This window comes from Saccharomyces eubayanus, chromosome VII (assembly GCF_001298625.1).
Source record: "Saccharomyces eubayanus strain FM1318 chromosome VII, whole genome shotgun sequence".
Taxonomy (NCBI): domain Eukaryota; kingdom Fungi; phylum Ascomycota; class Saccharomycetes; order Saccharomycetales; family Saccharomycetaceae; genus Saccharomyces; species Saccharomyces eubayanus.
This window is the reverse complement of record NC_030982.1, coordinates 219,125-239,958: the sequence shown is the minus strand read 5'-3', so window position 1 is coordinate 239,958 and position 20,834 is coordinate 219,125. Positions and strand designations below refer to the sequence as shown.

The 20,834-nt window shown below is 39.8% G+C and overlaps 9 protein-coding genes across 9 annotated transcripts; 6 read left to right on the top strand and 3 right to left on the bottom strand.

Annotated features, from left to right (window-relative positions):
• Nucleotides 1–32: 32 nt before the first annotated feature.
• On the top strand, nucleotides 33–1,883 carry GPI10 (putative glycosylphosphatidylinositol-alpha 1,2 mannosyltransferase; the record flags this gene model as incomplete). The annotated part of the gene is made up of 1 exon (XM_018364999.1): nucleotides 33–1,883. One exon carries the CDS (start codon nucleotides 33–35, stop codon nucleotides 1,881–1,883), a length of 1,851 nt encoding a protein of 616 aa, XP_018222099.1.
• Nucleotides 1,884–2,251: 368 nt separating this feature from the next.
• Nucleotides 2,252–3,493, top strand: MRF1 (Mrf1p; the record flags this gene model as incomplete). The annotated part of the gene is made up of 1 exon (XM_018364998.1): nucleotides 2,252–3,493. The coding sequence occupies one exon, from the start codon at nucleotides 2,252–2,254 to the stop codon at nucleotides 3,491–3,493; it is 1,242 nt and encodes a 413-aa protein (XP_018222098.1).
• Nucleotides 3,494–3,657: 164 nt separating this feature from the next.
• ROG1 (putative lipase ROG1) lies at nucleotides 3,658–5,748 on the top strand (the record flags this gene model as incomplete). The annotated part of the gene is made up of 1 exon (XM_018364997.1): nucleotides 3,658–5,748. The coding sequence occupies one exon, from the start codon at nucleotides 3,658–3,660 to the stop codon at nucleotides 5,746–5,748; it is 2,091 nt and encodes a 696-aa protein (XP_018222097.1).
• A 91-nt stretch (nucleotides 5,749–5,839) lies between these two features.
• Nucleotides 5,840–7,957, bottom strand: TIP20 (Tip20p; the record flags this gene model as incomplete). Its single annotated transcript, XM_018364996.1, has 1 exon — nucleotides 5,840–7,957. One exon carries the CDS (start codon nucleotides 7,955–7,957, stop codon nucleotides 5,840–5,842), a length of 2,118 nt encoding a protein of 705 aa, XP_018222096.1.
• A 545-nt stretch (nucleotides 7,958–8,502) lies between these two features.
• RRT6 (Rrt6p) lies at nucleotides 8,503–9,438 on the top strand (the record flags this gene model as incomplete). The annotated part of the gene is made up of 1 exon (XM_018364995.1): nucleotides 8,503–9,438. The coding sequence occupies one exon, from the start codon at nucleotides 8,503–8,505 to the stop codon at nucleotides 9,436–9,438; it is 936 nt and encodes a 311-aa protein (XP_018222095.1).
• A 409-nt stretch (nucleotides 9,439–9,847) lies between these two features.
• Nucleotides 9,848–10,423, top strand: RPL9A (60S ribosomal protein uL6; the record flags this gene model as incomplete). Its single annotated transcript, XM_018364994.1, has 1 exon — nucleotides 9,848–10,423. The coding sequence occupies one exon, from the start codon at nucleotides 9,848–9,850 to the stop codon at nucleotides 10,421–10,423; it is 576 nt and encodes a 191-aa protein (XP_018222094.1).
• Nucleotides 10,424–10,620: 197 nt separating this feature from the next.
• Nucleotides 10,621–11,751, bottom strand: ARO2 (bifunctional chorismate synthase/riboflavin reductase [NAD(P)H] ARO2; the record flags this gene model as incomplete). Its single annotated transcript, XM_018364993.1, has 1 exon — nucleotides 10,621–11,751. The coding sequence occupies one exon, from the start codon at nucleotides 11,749–11,751 to the stop codon at nucleotides 10,621–10,623; it is 1,131 nt and encodes a 376-aa protein (XP_018222093.1).
• Nucleotides 11,752–12,601: 850 nt separating this feature from the next.
• On the top strand, nucleotides 12,602–17,038 carry INO80 (chromatin-remodeling ATPase INO80; the record flags this gene model as incomplete). The annotated part of the gene is made up of 1 exon (XM_018364992.1): nucleotides 12,602–17,038. One exon carries the CDS (start codon nucleotides 12,602–12,604, stop codon nucleotides 17,036–17,038), a length of 4,437 nt encoding a protein of 1,478 aa, XP_018222092.1.
• A 183-nt stretch (nucleotides 17,039–17,221) lies between these two features.
• Nucleotides 17,222–20,617, bottom strand: NUT1 (Nut1p; the record flags this gene model as incomplete). Its single annotated transcript, XM_018364991.1, has 1 exon — nucleotides 17,222–20,617. The coding sequence occupies one exon, from the start codon at nucleotides 20,615–20,617 to the stop codon at nucleotides 17,222–17,224; it is 3,396 nt and encodes a 1,131-aa protein (XP_018222091.1).
• Nucleotides 20,618–20,834: the final 217 nt, after the last annotated feature.

Sequence of the window (20,834 nt, the reverse complement as noted above, 5' to 3'; positions counted from 1 at the left end):
AATTGAGCAACTAAGCGCACCACTTGTTCAAAATGCCTCGAAAATCCAATAGAACGAAGCAAGAAGTTAGAAGAGCTCCAATCTTTTGGATATTCCTAGCTTTCAGAGTGCTGAACGCAGCCTTGACAAGAACCTTCTTTCAGGCAGATGAGTTTTGGCAAGCGTTGGAGCCTGCGCACTGGAAAGCCTTTAAATACGGGGAACTCACTTGGGAATGGAAATTTGGAGTTCGTAGCTATATGTTTCCGATGATCTTTGAGCTAACCTACAGATTGGTTTCACTATCGGCAATAATTCTCCATTACACCCTTAAAGCTTTTTCAACTATAGGTTCCGATTTACTTATTCTACTCTTACCAAATTATGAATTAACCTGGCAGATTGCACAAGACTTACAGAGACTTCCTTTGGATGCCTCACGGTCATTTGAATACTACGGCGTGATATATGCACCAAAAATTGTCATGGCTGTACTAGCATCCACTGGAGAATATTATATCATAAGATTTGTTCAGAAAATCTATTTACTGACACTTGATAAGAAAAAGGACGAGAAGGAAGATAAGGGACTTAGTGGTTTGTCGGAAATTACGAAATTTGCCCTACTTCTAAGCCTAACTAACTTTTTCAATTGCTTTTTTATTTCGAGGACATTTATCAACTCTTTTGAAATGGTGCTCACCTCTATTGCGCTTTATCATTGGGATTGGACAGGGGGGCAAAGGGTGAAAGAGTCATCGTTCACAAAAGCGCTTATTTTTGCATTTTTGGCATGTTTGCAAAGGCCTAGCAATGGGCTCATCTGGATAGTTCCCGGCCTTTTCCTGCTGCTAAATTTGGTGTCCAAGAAGCAGTATCACTTACTGTCTGTCACACTATCGAAAGTCATTCGATCGTTTTCGCTAGTATTCCTTGCGAATACCATTATTGATATGTATTTTTATAGGGAACTGACCTTCCCGATCTTCCGCTTTCTAAAATTCAATTTTACAACACCATTAGCGAAATTTTATGGGGTGGCTCCCTGGCATTTCCATATTTTGCAAAGTCTGCCCATTATACTAGGCGCATCTATTCCTATTTTCATATTTGGATTTTTTTCCCAGCTCAGCAGGAAAAAGTTTCCCAACTGGTACTTAAATCCATTTTTCCAGGTTAATTGTACTATTTTGTTGAACCTAATAGTATACTCTAGCTTACCTCATAAAGAATTTAGGTTCATCTTTCCATTACAGCCGCTCTTTATATTAATATCATCGTTTGGTTTATCAAGACTTAGTACGGAGTATCGAAACAAGCTGACCAGCTTAAAACTTCTGCTCTGGCTCGTTCCCTTTATATCAGTGTTTGCTGCGTTACTGTTAAATACATTCCACGAATCAGGGTCCATCGAAGTCATGAAGTTTCTGCACGAAGAGCCAGAAATAGATAGCTTGGGATTTATAATGCCCTGTCATTCGACACCGGGTCAAAGTTATCTACACAGGAATGATATTTCAGATCTGTGGTCAATTACTTGCGATCCTCCATTGCACCTACTTGAAGACCCAAAAGCCTCTTCGAAGCTTGAGGTTTATATGGACGAAAGTGACCATTTGTATGAAGACATACCCAAATTCATCTATAGAAACTTCCCACCGATATTCCGTAAAAACCTAAGAAGCCCAGACAAGATATTTAGCCATGAATGGCCAACATATTTGGTTGTTTTCGAGCACATGGAAAACACTTACCTAAAAGATTTTCTGAAGGATTCGTCGTATGTCGAATACAATAGGTTTTTCAACTCCCTTGCTCATTGGGATTCAAGAAGATCAGGTGACATAATTGTTTACTATAAACTACCTTTTGATCTTAAAGATATGTCGGTAGTAAAAAGCTGAATGTACCTGTTTATTCTCCAAGCATGGTCTATTATAGAATTGAACCAGAAACCCTTTAGTGCTTGAAGGAGCAACATAATCATTAACACTTTTATTTAGCACAACATAGTGAATGCAACATTCAAGCACATAACATATAGATATGTATCTTGCGGGATAAATAAATCATCTTGAACCACATAAGTTACTATCTGACTTGTGGCCTCTGTAATAATAATTGTAGTAGAATATAAAATACCTCTGCCATAAGGATTTGCTCGCTCGGACAGTGAAATACAAAATGTTAATGGCGAGTGATAATACAACGCTTCACACCAAACGAATTTACAAGATTATAAAAAGCAGTTGTATATCCCATTAATGCAGGAATGTGGCTTTCAAAGTTCCAGTTCCTCCCAAGGCCGATAGCCAAGGGTATTTCGTTAAGATATAACTCGCCCTTGCTTGTACGATTGACATCAAGTGCTTCCAACTCCCAAAGCAATGAGAACATCACAACACAGTACTCGGAGCTATCCCCACTGCTCGTTAAACAGGCTGAGAAGTATGAGACTGAACTAAGGGAACTCGATAAGGATCTCTCTAGCGGCATTCACTTCGACGTGAATAAGCAGAAGCATCATGCCAAGTTATCGGCCCTAACCGACACATTTAGTGAATACAAGGAAAAGCTAAGTGAATTGAAAGGTCTAAAAGAGATGATCGCGTCCGATCCATCATTAAGGGCCGAGGCTGAACAAGAATACATGGAGCTGGTCCCGAAATATGAAACAACTTCGTCAAGACTAATAAACAAACTTCTTCCGCCACATCCGTTTGCAGAGAAGCCAAGCTTGTTAGAACTTCGACCAGGGGTAGGCGGAATCGAGGCCATGATTTTTGCTCAAGACTTGTTGGATATGTATATTGGCTATGCTAATAACAAAAATTGGAAATATCAAATTATATCGAAAAACGAAAACGAAAGTGGATCAGGCATTATCGATGCTATTCTTAGTATCGAAGAACCTGGATCTTATGATCGATTGAGGTTTGAAGCAGGCGTTCATAGAGTACAAAGAATCCCCAGTACAGAGACCAAGGGAAGGACGCATACATCCACAGCGGCCGTGATTGTACTACCCCAGATGGGCGACGAATCTGCCAAATCCATTGATGCCTATGAAAGAACATTCAAACCAGGTGAAATTAGAATTGACATCATGCGTGCAAGTGGCAAAGGGGGGCAGCATGTGAATACCACAGATTCTGCGGTCAGATTAACCCACATCCCCTCAGGTATCGTTGTTTCCATGCAAGACGAAAGATCGCAACATAAAAACAAAGCTAAGGCGTTTACAATCTTAAGAGCAAGACTTGCGGAAAAGGAAAGGTTAGAAAAGGAAGAAAAAGAAAGAAATGCTCGAAAGAGTCAGGTTTCGAGCACGAATAGGTCTGATAAAATCAGAACGTACAATTTCCCACAGAACAGAATCACTGACCACAGATGCGGGTTCACGTTATTGGACCTGCCAGGCGTATTATCCGGGGAAAGATTGGATGAAGTCATCGAGGCCATGGCTAACTACGACAGTACCGAAAGAGCGAAAGATCTGCTAGCAAATAGCTAACTAAGTGTATTTCTGTATCATGTAAATATTAAATTGTAATTAATTCTTTTGTATTTCTTCTTTTCTATTGTGTGCGCTAGTTCTCAAATGGCGCAGAACAATGGAAGCCCGAAATACGTAAAATATAGCTAAAGTTAATCATACGCCCTCAACAGTTAAGGCATATGAATACAAATAGCGTGTGGCGTTCAAGGATGTCTCTTACGCTAACCAATGAAATTCTGTTTCACTACAAGTCCTCGGTGAAGGTAGGTGAGCTAGAGAGATATGTCATTACTTATAATCTATATGAAGGTGAAGCGATCCCCTCAGATTTGAATTTAGACTCTTTATGGCTAAAAGTAAGGAACATGAACCCGCTGTCGTACAGAGCTGCGTATCTCATGGGTCCCTTCATGCTGTATTGCGATGTTAAGACTGCCGAGTATCACCATTCTCAAAAAATAATAGCTTCAGTGGACTACCCCAAATTTGAACCGAACGTACAGGCTCAACAAGATTTCGTTGCTGAACTTTCAGTACATAACATAAGGCAGCAGTACATATGGATTGCAGATATCATGAGCCAAATATTGTTTACTACGAACACAAACATTACATACGAAGTCACAGTTGGCACAACCAGAGAGTCAGTAGAAAATCCACACGATCTGCCGTCTTATTTGGGCTCCTATAGCCCTAAGTTAACAGTAAACAGGCTTACAACCTTGGATTTATGGAACCTTCCTGTTCAAATCACAACTCCGAAAAGAAAGAAGCATCTCGTGCTTTTAACTCATGGTTTGCACTCTAATGTGTCTACGGATCTAGTTTATATCATGGAACAAGTATACAAATCCCAGAAAAACTATCCTAATGAGCAAATAGTCGTAAAGGGTTACAGGGGGAACGTCTGTCAAACTGAGAAGGGAGTTAAGTACTTAGGTACTCGCCTAGCCGAATACATTATCCAAGAACTGTACGATGAATCAGTCTGCAAGATTTCCTTTATAGGACATTCATTGGGCGGCCTGATCCAAGCTTTTTCAATTGCATACATCTACGAGGTTTACCCTTGGTTTTTCCAGAAAGTAAAACCAATAAATTTCATAACTTTAGCCTCACCACTTTTAGGTATTGTTACAGATAATCCTGCTTATATCAAAGTACTGCTATCATTTGGGGTTATCGGTAAGACGGGTCAAGATTTGGGTTTGGAAAATGAATCCGAGGGGGGGAGGCCACTGATATATTTGTTGTCTGGTGAACCGTTAACAGGGATCCTGCGTAGATTTAAAAGAAGAACCGTATATGCAAACGCCATCAATGACGGAATTGTACCACTGTATACAGCATCACTGTTATTTTTAGACTATGATGATATTTTGGAACAACTACAGAAGATTAAAGAGAATAGCAAAAAACCCCCTCCGATGAACAATGTTACGGTAAACGAAAACCGAGATTTCTTCAATAAGAATTTTATTTCACCTTTGACTAAAATGCTGAGTATATGGGCGCCACAAAAATTTCCTACAGAAGAAGGTTCAAAGATTCCTAAAGTTTCTTTTTTTGAATCCGCAAGTTCAATTCTATTGCCGCCATTACCTGAAAAAGCATATATAATGGATCCAGACTCTAGAGATCCTGTGATTATTCATGACAAAATATATACAGAGGATGATATTCCGCAATCTAAATTCAATATCGAGGATGGATTCTTCGATAAAAAGAATATTCTTCTCCAAGCTTTTTTTGCAAGAAAGAAAGAACGTGCAAAATACCGGAATCTAGAAGAAACTATTGCTAGAAGATGGCACACGGGGATGTCATGGAGAAAGGTTGTCGTCGCTTTGAAACCGGACGCTCATAATAATATCATAGTTCGAAGAAAGTTTCCTAACGCGTACGGATGGCCCGTAATCGATCATTTAATAGATGTCCATTTTAACGGTGATGACGGAGACAGTGACGGTGACGGTGACGACAATTGTTTTCCTCAAGATATTGAAGCCATTCAAAAGGCAACAAATGAGGGAGCAAATAAATATGAGAAGGTGGAAAGCATTCCCAAAGAATATGAATGGTTGAATAAAGTGGAAACAAACGGCGTCTTTGATGAAGGTCCTACAGGGATGATATCTACTGTGGGGGAAATAGTAGAAGCGCTGGCTAAAAGAGGCTTCAGTGCTATGACCGACAGAGGGAATACTCCGGAGGATCCCAATGATGAGATTCTTCGTTTTGAAGAAATGAATAGTGACTTGGTTCAATGATAAGTATATATGTACTTATTTATAATTTATAGAATAAACTGGAGTTATTATTGGAATAATTTATGCATTGTCGGTATTCTCTTCCTATGACTTATATTATATTACCATATATAATTCTGTAAAGTGCGTCCTGGATCTCCGTGTCTCTTAGGTACTTGACAGAGTATATTTCTCTTAAAGATGCGAAATCACCCATTTTGATATATTCTGGATCTAGGAGCTGCTGATTGTTTCGATCGTATTTTATTTTCAATATTTTTATAAGTTCGTGTAAACTCATAGATTTATGGTTGATGGCGTGTGGTGGTAAGCTTAAAACGTTCTTTAAAGATTCAAAATCGTGTAGAAACTGGTTCAAACCATTTAGGTTGAATTTGTTCAACTTTAAGATTGACTCTATGAAATAATTGACAATGACATTCAACAGTTCGTTTTTAACCTTCAAAAATATAGGTAATGGGATATCTAATGAATCTAGCTTGTTGATTAATCTTGTTAAAACGTTTATTGGATTCACCAATTCAGCACTTGGTACAGTGGCGCCGTCATCATTATCATCATCATATTCATCGACAGGCATTTCTAGTGTCGACCACGTTGCAATCTTGAAGTAATTTCGAAGCGTTTCCTTCAGCAATTTTTGAATCCTATGGACAATTGAATTTTGCATATCTGTGTTCATAACCTTTTCGTAATCGTTTTCCACATTTTGAAATAAAGAGTTGTACTTCTTAGATTCCGTGGTATTGACAATGTCAGCTAGCTGAATGAAGATAAAATTCTCAGATAGAGATCTGATTTTTTTGTACACTAGATTGACATGTTGCAGTTTAGCCATGGTTTGGTACAATTCTTGCTCTTTAGTTCTTGTCTCATTCAAAGAATCCACAGCTAAGATGTAGTCGAGGTAGGATGACGTCAAGTTCATAAAGATCAACGAGCAAGTCATGAGTTTATATCTTACTAGCAAGTCAAAATCCAAATCATAAAATGGTTCCAAATAATCGTAAATCTTGTTGATTAACTTCACGAAATTCAAAGAGGATTTTGAGAAATCCTCCGGATTTTTGGTTATATTGATGAATTGTCTATTAGCTGTTTCAACTTCATAGTTGATCCATTTTTCCCATATTTCGTCAGAAATTAATGATACTAACCCTGGTCCATGGTAATGGAACGAGGTTAATAAATTTTTATCGGTGGCCAAAATTTGGGAAATTAGGACAATCAAAGTCTTCAAATCATTTTGGAATAGGGTGGATTTCACTTTGTCTCTTATAGGCTGCAAAACGTAATTGATAAACTGTTCATGAATGATTGGCTTTGTTAAGCCTTGAGTGTCATCGTGGAAAATGTTGATGCACTTGAACAGATTCTCTGTCAGGTAATCGTTTAAAAACTGGAAGTATGTTTCGATCTTGGAGGATGTGGTATGGAAATGGTAGGTAAACCGAACATTGAAATTATTGGCGAGCGATTTGAAATTCCACAGTACAACATTCCGACTATTCGTTGATTGTAGGTGTAAAGGCGCATTGAGGTCATCATGTGTTTCCTCCCCCTCTACAGATAGGTAAAGTTGGCTCAACTTGTAAAGCTTTGACGAAGTTTCTCTTAGATGCTTGACCGAGATGGCCGATGTGGACACAAATTTTGACGTATCCCACTGCGCTTCCAACAACTCCTGGTCAAACGTTTCAGTCCACTTAGTAGCCAAATTCCGTAAAATTTCGTCATTATATTTGTCGATGACCTTCGACTTGAGCTCGTCATAAATGGCAGACTGGAAGTCAGATCCATCCCTTTGAGGAGCAGCGGCAAAAGCGTCTCTCAGCTTTGAATTTAGGGCCTCTACGTCATCAAAAGTGAATTGGTCCAGGGACTGTTGGGCCAACTCATCGAGCTGATGATCGAATCCGTCTAATTGATCTGTACTAGCTTGTAGCTGCGTTTGTTGAGCCACGATATTTTTCAGTTCATCCAAGATTCTCAAGTTCCCGTACTTCGCCTGCAAACGTTCCAGTCCACTGACATCTGCACCTGTCTCAATGATATCCTGTGCTATGACTTCCAAACGAGCCACTTCCGTATCCTTGCTGGCCATCGATTGCTTTAGGCCTTGCAATTTAGATGCCAGCTGGTCTCTATCATTTCGGACTTGTTCAATCTTGTCGTCAATATTCAGTAAATCCTCAATGTCATTCAACATTCTTATACTGGTCTGACGCACCTATATACGGACCCTTGGTATGAACCCCTAAGTTTCCCCGCATACGTCTACTAGTACTTCCACTACTACTGCCATTATAGTTGTTCTTTTATTTTCAATTGATCATTAAGTTAGGGCTTTTCGACTACAAAAATACCCTATCTATCCACCACTTTACCCGAAAAGACAACCCTATATTATTTGCATATAACCTATCCTTTTAATGCATTAACCCTACTGAAGAAAATTAAGGCTTTTTTCCGGGGATCCGCGGCGGTAACCAATACAAGGCAAGTTAAGTTAATAGTATGCATGATTATGTGGGGATGGGCATAAGAAGAGCACCCTAAGTCGTTCGTTGGCAATTCAGAATGAAGAAAAAAGAAGCACAGCATAGCAAGGCTGAAATTAGTTATAATTTAGAAAAGTAAGCCGCACATTTTGATACTTAAAAGACACTTACGGAAAAGTGTTTGGTTTTTGCCCTCTTTTGTTCCTGTCCCCGGCCTTCCTAAGACCTGGGTTCTCTGTGTCGTTTTGGTCACATGGAAGAAGAAGAGCCTTTGAAAATCGCTCGAATCAAAGAAATACAAGAAAAAAGCCGAATGATATTTCGAGGATGGCAGATGAGCAGCAGGCCTTATTTGTTGGACCGATTATTTCTTTTACTCAGTCTGCTGTTTGTTGTTAATGCGGAGTTGAGCAGCGATGTAAGTGCCAGAGAAGTTTACATGCCCATTTTCAACAACGTTCTATCGTTCAAGCTGCCGCCCATCAAGCGCTCGTCACTAAGGGAAGCCGCCCCGTACGAAGACTTTGCGTACAGCTCCAGCATGAGCGCATCCGAGGGGGAGTTCTGTATGGTGTTCGATGCGGCCATGGACCACATGTCCGAAGAAGTTGTGTTTGAAATCCACGTGATGGATGTGTTGCAAGAGGAAACCGATTCGAACAGGTTCGGCGGGACCAGCCACGACCGCGGGAAGCAATCGCTGGACTTTGGCATCTTTAACAACAGGAACGGTGACTTATTGAGAAGCAAGAAAAACCTGGCAAGTGGGATGTCGGTCATCGAGGTCAACCCTGAAAACAGCGATGAGTTCTTGGTGTGTTTCATAAATCTGGTTTACGACGGATCATGGAGCGCGATAGACACCGAAAAATCAGTGACGATAAGGATGACCCATAACGATGAACTCAATCCAGACATGCTGTCGCATTTGGCCAAGCAAATGACTCCGCAAGTTGCACAAGCATTGAAAAATGTCTCCGACGGTATATTCACAATGGTAGGCGACACCGAGCTCTTGCAAATGGAAAGCGATAGGCGAAACCTGAACGAAGCCACTTACAGTTATATGATCGTGGGGTTCGTGTCGCTTATCGTGGCAGAGTTGGTTTCGAATGTTATGGTGTTAAGCTACTTGATCATCAAGATGAGAAGCAAACTCCCATCTCATATCGAAAAAAAGGGTATGTGAGAACAAAAAAATAAGAAGTGAAAAAGATGTTGCATAAAGAACCTGTGCCACACTTATTTGCTGTTTCTAGTTAGTGGATTGTTTCGAGACTGTTTTTTGAAAATGTGTGGGTGCAATATTTACCAGTTTAGAATTTTGAGAATTGTTTTCTGGTTTTTCCTAGAGTTGACTAGATATTTTTTTTGGAGAATTTCACCGACGCGAAGGAGCGGTGAAATTTTCAAGATCCCGCCCATCATCGCAATATGGGATTGCATGCGGAGGAGCAGGTAGTGCACAGGTCAGAGGCAGTGCGACACAGGCGCGTATAGTGTATAGTAGTAGACTTTCTTTTTATTTAGTTACTTGATGAAATAATAATGTGTATATTCCATTTGAAGGAGAAAGGGAACCATACCAGAAGTCAATCATGAAATACATCCAAACTGAACAACAAATTAACGTTCCAGCAGGTGTTACTGTTAGCATCAAGTCCAGAATCGTCAAGGTCGAAGGTCCAAGAGGTACTTTGAACAAGAACTTGAAGCACATTGATGTCACTTTCAACAAGATCAGCAACGAATTGATCAAGGTCACTGTCCACAACGGTGACAGAAAGCACGTTGCTGCTTTGAGAACTGTCAAGTCTTTGGTTGACAACATGATCACTGGTGTCACTAAGGGTTACAAGTACAAGATGAGATACGTTTACGCGCATTTCCCAATCAACGTCAACGTTATTGAAAAGGAAGGTGCTAAGTTCATCGAAATCAGAAACTTCTTGGGTGACAAGAAGATCAGAAACGTCCCAATCAGAGATGGTGTTGCCATTGAATTCTCCACCAACGTTAAGGATGAAATCGTTTTATCTGGTAACTCCGTCGAAGACGTTTCCCAAAACGCTGCTGACTTGCAACAAATCTGTCGTGTCAGAAACAAGGATATCCGTAAGTTTTTGGATGGTATCTATGTCTCTCACAAGGGTTTCATTACTGAAGATTTATAAGCTTTTTATTAGTTTCCGTGATCCTATAAAGTAACAGAAAAGAATAATTCAATATAAAAAATTTTGTATATCTAATATATAGTATAATCCAACCGATACGAAAATCAAAAAACTGATAATAAAAAACGTGTTTTCTATTCCTTGTATGTATACAGATAAATATAGTTAAAAAACGTGATGTAGTTGCCTTCATCTTTTTAATGAACCACGGATCTGGAGAACTCTCTTGACTTTTGGATCAAGAGGGCATCGGCCAACACTAGGGCGGCCATGGCTTCGACAATAGGGATGGCTCTTGGAGTCACGGCAGGGTCATGTCTACCTTTGGCAGCCAGGACACCCTCTTCACCATCATAAGTGACAGTTTTTTGTTCTTGGGAAATTGTGGCTACGGACTTGAATGGGACGGAGAAGTAGATGTTTTCACCGTTGGAGATACCACCTTGCACACCACCAGAGTTATTAGTCTTTGTTCTCAACCTGTTGGTTTCTTTTTCGAAGTAGAATGGGTCGTTGTGCTTGGACCCTGGTACAGAGACACCTTGGAAACCCGAGCCGATCTCGAACCCCTTGGATGCTGGGATGGACAGCATGGCGTGAGCCAGCATGGCTTCCAACTTGTCGAAACATGGCTCACCAAGACCGGTGGGCAAGTTTCTCACCACACAGGTGACAACACCACCAATGGAGTCCTTGTTTCCCCTGTACTTCTCGATTTCCTTGACCATTAATCCAGCCACTGAAGCGTCCGGACATCTAATGGGGCCCATGGAGTCCACCTTCTCCCTGGTGATGGTGTTCAACAGGCGCTGGAATTCAGGGTCGAAAGTATCTCTGTTCATCTTAATTTCACCGATCTGGGTGACAAACGCTACGATCTCAACGTTAGAATTTTGAGCCAAGAACTTCTCAGCAATCGCACCAGAAGCGACACGTCCAATCGTCTCTCTGGCGGACGCTCTACCACCACCGGACGAGGCCTTGATCCCGTACTTCTCGGAGTAGGTGAAGTCCGCATGAGAGGGTCTGGGGAACTTATCCATATCAGAGTAGTCGTGGGGTCTGTGGTCCTCATTCTTGATCATCATGGCGATGGGCGTTCCCAACGTCTTGCCGAACTCGGTACCGGCCTGAATTTCCACTCGGTCCTTCTCGTCCCTGGGAGTTGACAGCTTAGACTGACCCGGTCTTCTTCTGGTTAACTGCGGCTGGATGTCCTCTTCAGTCAATGACATTCCTGGGGGCACACCGTCGACAATGCATCCGACGGACCTGCAATGCGATTCACCATACGTGGTGACACGGAACAGCTTTCCAAATGTCGACATACTTCTGTGCTGTATTAAGCTATACTATACTGTACTATGCTATGCTACGATGTCCCACGAGCATCCAACCTGCACAGGCTCGCCGAGAGCCTGTGCTAAATACCAATTGCGTGCTTCGTTGGCGATTAGTCACCACCAGAATCGGTGGAAAAAGAGGCAGCGCAAAACGGAAAAGACCGTGGGCGCTGAAAAATATCCACGTGAAAGGTGAAAAAGAAGAGGTCGTTGTGCTACAAAGGGCGAACAATCGCCAAGAGAGCAAGAGTTAGTTACAACAGAAGACGGGAGAAAACTCCATGGTGGAATTTGCCTCGTGCAAGCTTGTCCAGTGCTTGGATCCGGGCCCAGCGCTGTCTTGTATGCCTGCCGCCATGGTACAGACCTTGTGCCGCCTCTTAAAGAGGCTATTTAGTTAATATATGTTTATGTATGTATGTGTATTTACGTGCAAGTGCAAGTGCAAGTATGAGTTGACGGTGCTGCAAGAGCGTGCCCCCTTGGGTGTACCCAACGTGGTCTCTTGTTGGACGCCAAAGAAGAAGCTAAATGGGAAAAAAAAAAGACAGAGTGGGAGAGGCAAGTGCAACTGCACGAAGTGGTGGGAAAAAAAGGAAAAGGAAAAGGAGACGAAGACGAAGTCAAACTCGGAATCGAATCGAATCGGAATTTAAGTGTGTGGCATTTAAGTGGGAGCGTACGGTGTAACGTGTTTACGGGTAAAACAGAAAAAGTGAAGTGAGAAGAACAAGAGGAAGAGGCAAAGGAAAAGGAAGGACAAAGAACAATCACTGATCCTGTTCATACTAGCAAAGCAAAACGCAACACACACAGCAGAAGAGCATTTATAGACATGTCGCTAGCCGTTTTGCTCAACAAGGAAGACAAAGACATATCTGATTTCTCAAAGCTCACTGCGGATGAACTTCCCACGAGCAATGGCAATGAGGGAGTAGCCGATGCTGGACCTCGCAAAGTGCTAGATAAGAGACAGGCGTACCTGTCCCGATTAAACAGCGAGTTTGATCGCATCAAGAAAAGAGACTCGATAGAGCAGCTCTACCAGGACTGGAAGTTTGTCAATCTACAGGAGTTTGAGTTGATATCTGAATGGAATCAGCAGTCCAAGGACTGGCAATTCGACAACACTAGTGATTCCATCGATCTGCATTTCAAGAAGCTGTACCGTGATATGAGTTCGATCAACAAGGAATGGTCGGAGTACCAGACTTTCAAGAACACTAATCTTTCGGACATAATCAACGAAAAGGATGCTGACGAAGATGAGGACGAAGACGAAGATGACGTGGAAGATGGTGACGAGGCGGTGGAACAGGAAGACCAAAGCCCTACCAAACACGTCAATGGTAAAAATTTGCATGCAAATGGTGCTCAAAAATCAAAAAAGAAGGATTCCACGGCTGCCCTGGGGAGAGCTATAAAGAAGGAACAAGACAATGTCGATGCGGTCTCGGCTGTCGATGGCGACGATAACGAAGGTGACGGTGACGGTGACGATAACGACGACGAAAATGATGACGATGACGATGACGATGACGACGACGACAACGACAACGACAACGATGATGACGAGGAAGAAGAAGACGAAATGGAGGAGCTTGAAGAGGAGGACTTCGCCGCTTTTGAAGAGCAAGATGACAATGACGACGAAGACTTCAATCCTGACGGCGAGAAGAGGAGAAAGAGGTCTTCGTCATCTTCGTCATCTACCAAGTTGTCAATGAACTCGCTATCTCTTATAACATCCAAGAAAATAAATAAAAATATCACTATCGACAGCGATAGACCGAAAATCGTACGTGAGCTTATCAAAATGTGTAATAAGAACAAACACCAAAAGATCAAGAAGAGGAGGTTCACCAACTGTATTGTCACCGACTACAATCCAATTGACTCGAAGTTAAACATAAAAATTACTCTAAAGCAGTATCATGTGAAAAGGTTAAAGAAATTAATCAACGATGCCAAGAGAGAAAGAGAAAGAGAGGAGGCTTTGAAAAACAACGTTGATTTGGACGGTAATGATTTGGACAATGACGAAGACGGCCCAGAATCCCAAAAGAGAAGGAAACTAAACAACAATAATGTTGGCGCTGCTGATGATCCTAACAAGAGAAAGTTCAACACTAGACACGGGTTGCCCACTTATGGTATGAAGATGAATGCTAAAGAAGCTCGGGCCATCCAGAGGCACTATGACAACACTTACACGACCATTTGGAAAGATATGGCGCGTAAAGATTCTGCAAAAATGTCAAGGTTGGTTCAACAAATGCAATCCATCAGATCGACGAATTTCAGGAAAACCTCGTCACTCTGTGCTAGAGAAGCGAAAAAATGGCAATCCAAGAACTTCAAACAAATCAAGGATTTCCAAACAAGAGCTAGAAGAGGTATTAGAGAAATGTCCAATTTCTGGAAGAAGAATGAACGTGAAGAAAGGGACCTAAAGAAGAAAATAGAAAAGGAGGCCATGGAACTGGCCAAGAAGGAGGAAGAAGAGAAAGAATCTAAGAGGCAAGCCAAAAAACTAAATTTCCTCTTAACTCAGACAGAACTGTATTCGCATTTTATTGGAAGGAAAATCAAAACAGACGAACTGGAAGGGAATGGTGCTTCCAACAATGGTTCTCAAAATCATAAAAATATCGATATTTCAGCATTAGTTCCAAACAAAAATGATTTCCACTCTATTGATTTCGATAACGAAAATGATGAACAACTAAGACAAAGAGCTGCAGAGAATGCTTCGAATGCTCTGGCTGAAACAAGAGCGAAAGCCAAGCAATTTGATGCTCACGCAAACGCACAGGGGGGTGACGATGAAGATGACGATGAAGATGAGTTGAATTTCCAAAATCCAACCTCTTTAGGTGAAATAACTATTGAGCAACCCAAAATTTTAGCATGCACTTTGAAAGAATACCAACTGAAGGGGTTGAACTGGCTAGCCAACCTGTATGACCAAGGTATCAATGGTATCTTGGCAGATGAAATGGGGTTGGGTAAAACCGTACAATCTATTTCTGTTCTAGCTCATTTGGCGGAAAATCATAACATTTGGGGGCCCTTTCTGGTGGTCACACCTGCCTCCACTCTACATAATTGGGTTAACGAAATATCCAAATTTCTGCCTGAATTCAAAATTTTGCCGTATTGGGGGAACGCCAATGACCGTAAAGTTCTGAGAAAATTTTGGGACAGGAAAAACTTGAGGTATAATAGGAATGCTCCATTCCATGTTATGATTACTTCGTACCAAATGGTCGTTACTGATGCCAACTATTTACAAAAAATGAAATGGCAATACATGATCTTGGATGAGGCTCAAGCTATCAAATCTTCACAATCTTCCAGATGGAAAAATTTGCTAAGCTTTCATTGTCGTAATAGACTATTATTAACTGGTACACCTATCCAGAACAGTATGCAAGAATTATGGGCACTTTTACATTTTATCATGCCTTCCCTTTTTGACTCTCATGATGAATTTAATGAATGGTTCTCCAAGGACATTGAATCTCATGCCGAAGCAAATACAAAATTGAACCAGCAGCAATTACGTCGTTTGCATATGATCTTGAAGCCGTTTATGTTAAGACGTGTGAAAAAGAACGTGCAATCCGAATTGGGTGACAAGATTGAAATCGACGTTTTATGTAATTTGACTCAAAGACAAGCCAAGTTATACCAAGTGTTGAAATCTCAAATTTCTACAAATTATGATGCCATTGAGAATGCCGCCACAAACGACTCTAACTCTAATTCAACCTCCAGTTCGGGTTCCGATCAAAATTTAATCAACGCAGTCATGCAATTTAGAAAAGTTTGTAATCATCCAGATCTTTTTGAAAGAGCTGACGTCGATTCTCCATTTTCCTTCACTACTTTTGGTAAAACTACTTCAATGCTAACTGCATCTGTGGCCAACAATAACAGCACTGTTGTAAGCAATAGCAATATGAACCTCTCTAGTATGAGCAGTAATAATATTTCGAATGGAAAATTCACTGATCTGATTTACTCTTCAAGGAATCCAATTAAGTATAATTTACCAAGGTTAGTTTATGATGATTTGATTCTACCAAACTATAACAATAACGTTGATATAGTTCAGAAAATACAAAATGTGAAATTCAATATTTTCAACACATCAATAAATTATGAATTGTGTTTATTCTTGTCCAAATTAACCGGAGAAAGCTCTCTGAATGAATTTTTCAGGATATCCAATACGCCACTACTGAAAAAAATAATAGAATTTACAGACCAACCACACAATCCTAATAGTTTGATGGTCAAAAGTAAAACTGAAGAATTATTGAGACTTTCCAAAAATACACCTTCGAAAGGTGTATTGGCATCATTATTAAACATCAAACAACTAACCTATGAAGATGAGTACTTGAATAGTATACAACGTGGTTATCATCCAAATGTTTCTGCTCCTCCAATTACTATTGAAGTTCTTGGTTCCAGTCACATTTCTAACAGCATAAACAATGATCTATTTGACCCAATAGTGACTCAGGCACTATCCGATATTCCGACAGCAACGCAATATAACATGCACGTCAACAAAAAAATACCGATTGAAAGCTTTCCAAGGACAGGATTATTCCCTGAACCATTAAATAAGCATTTTTCATCAAACATATCGATGCCGTCTATGGATAGATTCATTACCGAATCAGCAAAGCTAAGAAAATTGGATGAATTATTAGTGAAATTGAAAGCGGAAGGTCACAGAGTTCTGATTTATTTCCAAATGACCAAAATGATGGATTTGATGGAAGAGTATTTAACCTATAAACAGTACAACCATATTAGACTGGATGGTTCATCGAAATTGGAAGATCGTCGTGATTTGGTTCATGATTGGCAAACTAACCCAGAGATTTTTGTATTTCTTTTGAGTACAAGAGCGGGTGGGTTAGGTATTAACTTAACGGCTGCTGATACAGTTATATTCTATGATTCTGATTGGAACCCTACTATTGACTCACAGGCTATGGATAGAGCACATAGATTGGGTCAAACTAGACAAGTGACGGTATACAGACTGCTTGTTCGTGGCACCATCGAAGAAAGAATGAGAGATAGAGCCAAACAGAAGGAACAGGTTCAACAAGTTGTGATGGAAGGCAAGACCCAAGAAAAGAACATTAAAACCATTGAAGTTGGTGAAAATGATTCTGATGTAACTCCAGAAAGTGATAAGAACATAATTCAGAATGAAATCAAAGCCAGAGCAAGTGCATTGGCATGAAAAACAAAAGCGCTCATTTGGGCTATGTTAAATCAAGTGCATTTAATTCTTTCTTTTGTTTAGTTTTTTTATTCGTGTTTGTATTTGGACATTCGTTATATTATATTGCCTTTATTTTTAGTTTTTTTTATGTATCTATATCACCTGTTACAATCCTCTTTTCATTGTTTGAAATGAAAGGGTTTAAAAGACGCATGTTTTCAACATGCATAAATATTTATTATGATATTTGATAAACTTTTCGTGTTCCGTCTTAGTTATCTCACCAATTGCTAAGGCCGAATCGTTCAGCAATTTTAGTTCATGAAGAAGTACTGCAAAGGAGTCCCTCTTCAAAATACCTATTTTGTTAGTCTTGGCTAGGCCTTCTTCTACCTTTATCATCGATATGTCGTTAGGCTTGTCATTATCACAGCTGTTTTCATCCTCTTCGTCTTCCTCATAAGCTTGAGCACTTGTATCGTTCTCCCCAAAAAGCATATCAAAATCATCGTCTTGAGCAACTTCGTTTTTTGGTTGGGATTCTTGTTTCACCTCAACAGCTTCCTTAGCTTTTTCCTGTGGATACTCACATTTCTTGTCAGCGTCATCGTTTTTTTTCTTCGTGTCATCTTCCATATATTCTATTAATTGAGTAGCTTCCTCTGCTGTTTTTACATCGTGTAGTACAAGAAAATAAAAAAAGTAATCGAAAACATGCTCTGATTCTAAAGATCCTCTTTTATTTTTAGAGCCTGGAACTCCATAGGTGGCTAGTTTATATTCCAAGGTTTTCAATACATCAAAAAGAAAATTCTTTGGCGTCACCAATTCAATTAATTCAAACAAGTAATCTAAGTTGTAATATGTGCTACTATGAAGACTCCAAAATGAATTGATTTGGTTAGTCATTATTTTGTTGACTGGATTTTCATTCAAAATTAGAAATTTACCATAACCCAACTGCTTTCTAGAGTAATCATTTTCCGCGTTGATAATTCTTGGATCAACATCATAAACCGGTGATATGTTTAAAACCGAAATCAATTTTGCAATCAAAGGCTCTAGGTTTGGATCGCCCTGCGCATCAGATGAATATATACCATAATTAGATTGACTTTGAACTCTAAATTTGCGAAGAACCTTTAGTAATGGGATTGCGTTTAACCTCAAAACTGCCGTATGGAAAGCTTTTGAGTCTTCATTAAGAGTGATTGGGTTGAAAAGGGTGTTTAATAGATTGAATAATTTCTGTAAGATATCTTCTGATACAGTATCGTTCTTGACACATGAAAGAAATTGTTCTAGCCAAAAAAATGTTTTAACTAATCCGATCAGTAACAAAGGCTGTAAGAAGTACTCGAATCCACCTATCAAACTCGAAATGTCAGTCAGAGCCCCTATTTCAACTGAAAGCAAGACCTGTTTGACGATGAATGGTATGAGATTAGCCAATTGCCTGGTTTCAATATTTTGAATCAATTGATCGGTGATGGACCCATTGACAAAAAGATCACAGAGCCAGCTTTGAACGGTATTATGCGACTTAGTTAGCATATCAGAATCGTTGATATTTGACTCTTCCAAATAATATTTATCCGACACATTAGGCAGATTTGAAATAAAATTAATTATGAAGGAATCCTTTAGAGATAAGTTGGATGATTTGAGTGCTACATCAACCACGGATATACCATACGTTTGTGTTACATTTATTAGCAGTAATATTGCCCAGGAGAGGGATAATGAAATATTGACCGTTTCGTATTCCGAACTTTCATCATTGATATTTGAGTTACTTCTATCATTTTTCGAAGAGTCGATGAATTTCATTAAGGTCTCCACCAATGTTGTTGGTGAAGAAAACGAGAGAATTGTTGTCAATGAGTGTGAAAAATTGAAAAATAACAGAGCGGAAATTTTGGTTATTCTATTATAGTTTAATTCTTTTATTGAGTCATTAAAGATGGATAAAATACCCCTTACTATCTCACGTTGTTTTGTGGGCGCAACAGATTCAAAGTTGTGTAGTACTTGGAATAACCCATTACTGGAATCATTATTATTAGAATCAGTTATTGATTCTAGCTCCAAAGTGTCCAAAGATGAAATGATGAAACTGTTAGTGTTATGAACCACTTCTTGGATGCCTTGCAAATTACGAACAACCAAATCATCATTTGTAGGTAGTATACTGGTGTCGATCATTTGATCTTCTCTCAAATAATTGTTGATGATAGAAGCAGGTTGTAAATTCAACATAATTAAACCCTTAATGAAATCATGCCTTATATCTAAACTAGTAGACGGATAATCATCAAACAAATCTTCATTAGTGGACTTGATATCATCCTTTTCGGTAAAGTATATTCTAATAGCTTTAATGACTTTCTCATCGATATTATCTAAGGCATTCGTTACTACACGAGGACTTCTTGAAGAATTCTCAAGGATCAACAGTGGCAAGTGTTTGGAGATAAATATAACCCATTGTCTTTCTAGCAGCGTTAAATTGGAGTTCGCTTGATGATATTGTTTATTACTGACGAATTGAGCAAAACAAGTAAATGATGTCTCAATTAAGTCGGAAAGTAACTGGTCCAGGTTGTGAACAGAGTTTAGGCCCTCTCGGAAAATAGAGGAGCTTATTGCAGAATACTTTGACAAGAAATCTGAATTGGCTATTTCCCAGTTGATTATTTTGTTATTAAGCCAGATATTTTTATAATAACGTATAAGCTTCATGTCTTTATATTTGGCCGCAGAATTCACAGAACCTGGAGGTTTCGTTGAAGAGAGAGGACTTGGAATATATTGGGGAGAAGTCAATGAAGGAGATCCTACATATTCGTTGGTTGAATCTTTGTTTAAAAACGGCTTCGTGTCTTTGAAGTGCAATTTTGCCTCAAAAGTCTGTGAGATCTTTCTAAAAAGCAGCTTGTTAGTTTGTGACAGCTGATTGAGAAGTGTAAATGATCCATTCTTACAGCTGACAGAAGTTAAAAGGATTGGGGCGGTTGCGAGTTTCAAAACAGTATGCAAAAACTTCGATATTACAACAATGAGTTCTTTATTCAAAGAGTTCATATCGAGGTTTAAAATACTCGGTACCACAACACTACCCAAATCCTTGCGTACTTGGCCAATTACCAAAGTATCTGATAGTTTAGCGAAAAATGAACAAGACTTGGAGAAGAAATGCACCAAAATTAACGAGTTGGTAACAGAGTTCAATTTGGGCAAAAAACATTTTATCATATCCGAGTTGTAGTTCACAAACAACACCTCAACGATATAATCCGCCAGGATCAAAGGCCTCTCTAGGTTTAAAACCTTGACAAAATCAGAGCAAACGATATCTAGAGCTTCATCCAAGCGTGTAACATCTGTAGACCCACTACTACCGGATGTATCCGTCAAGGACAGTTCCTTCTTGATATCACTGATTGTGGCAGCATTAGCAGTACCATCTACCTCCTCTTGAACCAATGATGAGAACTTTTCATTGAAGAATTCCTTGTAAAGGTTCAGAAAATCCGTGGAGGTCAGTTGTCGGTCAGCACATTTCAGCGCTAAGTTATATACAGATTCCTTTTCCATGATAGCTTGAGACCATGTAACAGTCACAAGTAGTCTTACTCGGATGAATTGCAGCGCTCTCCATCCTTAATTACTACCACTGCTGGTCTACAATATGCTAAAGCTAATAAAAACGTCTTTGAAATGAGACGCGAGCGGGTAACTGCGTCACACAGTCTGCTCTACCGGCTACATAGTGAAGATAGTACAGTTACGATTACGATTACAATTGCAATTA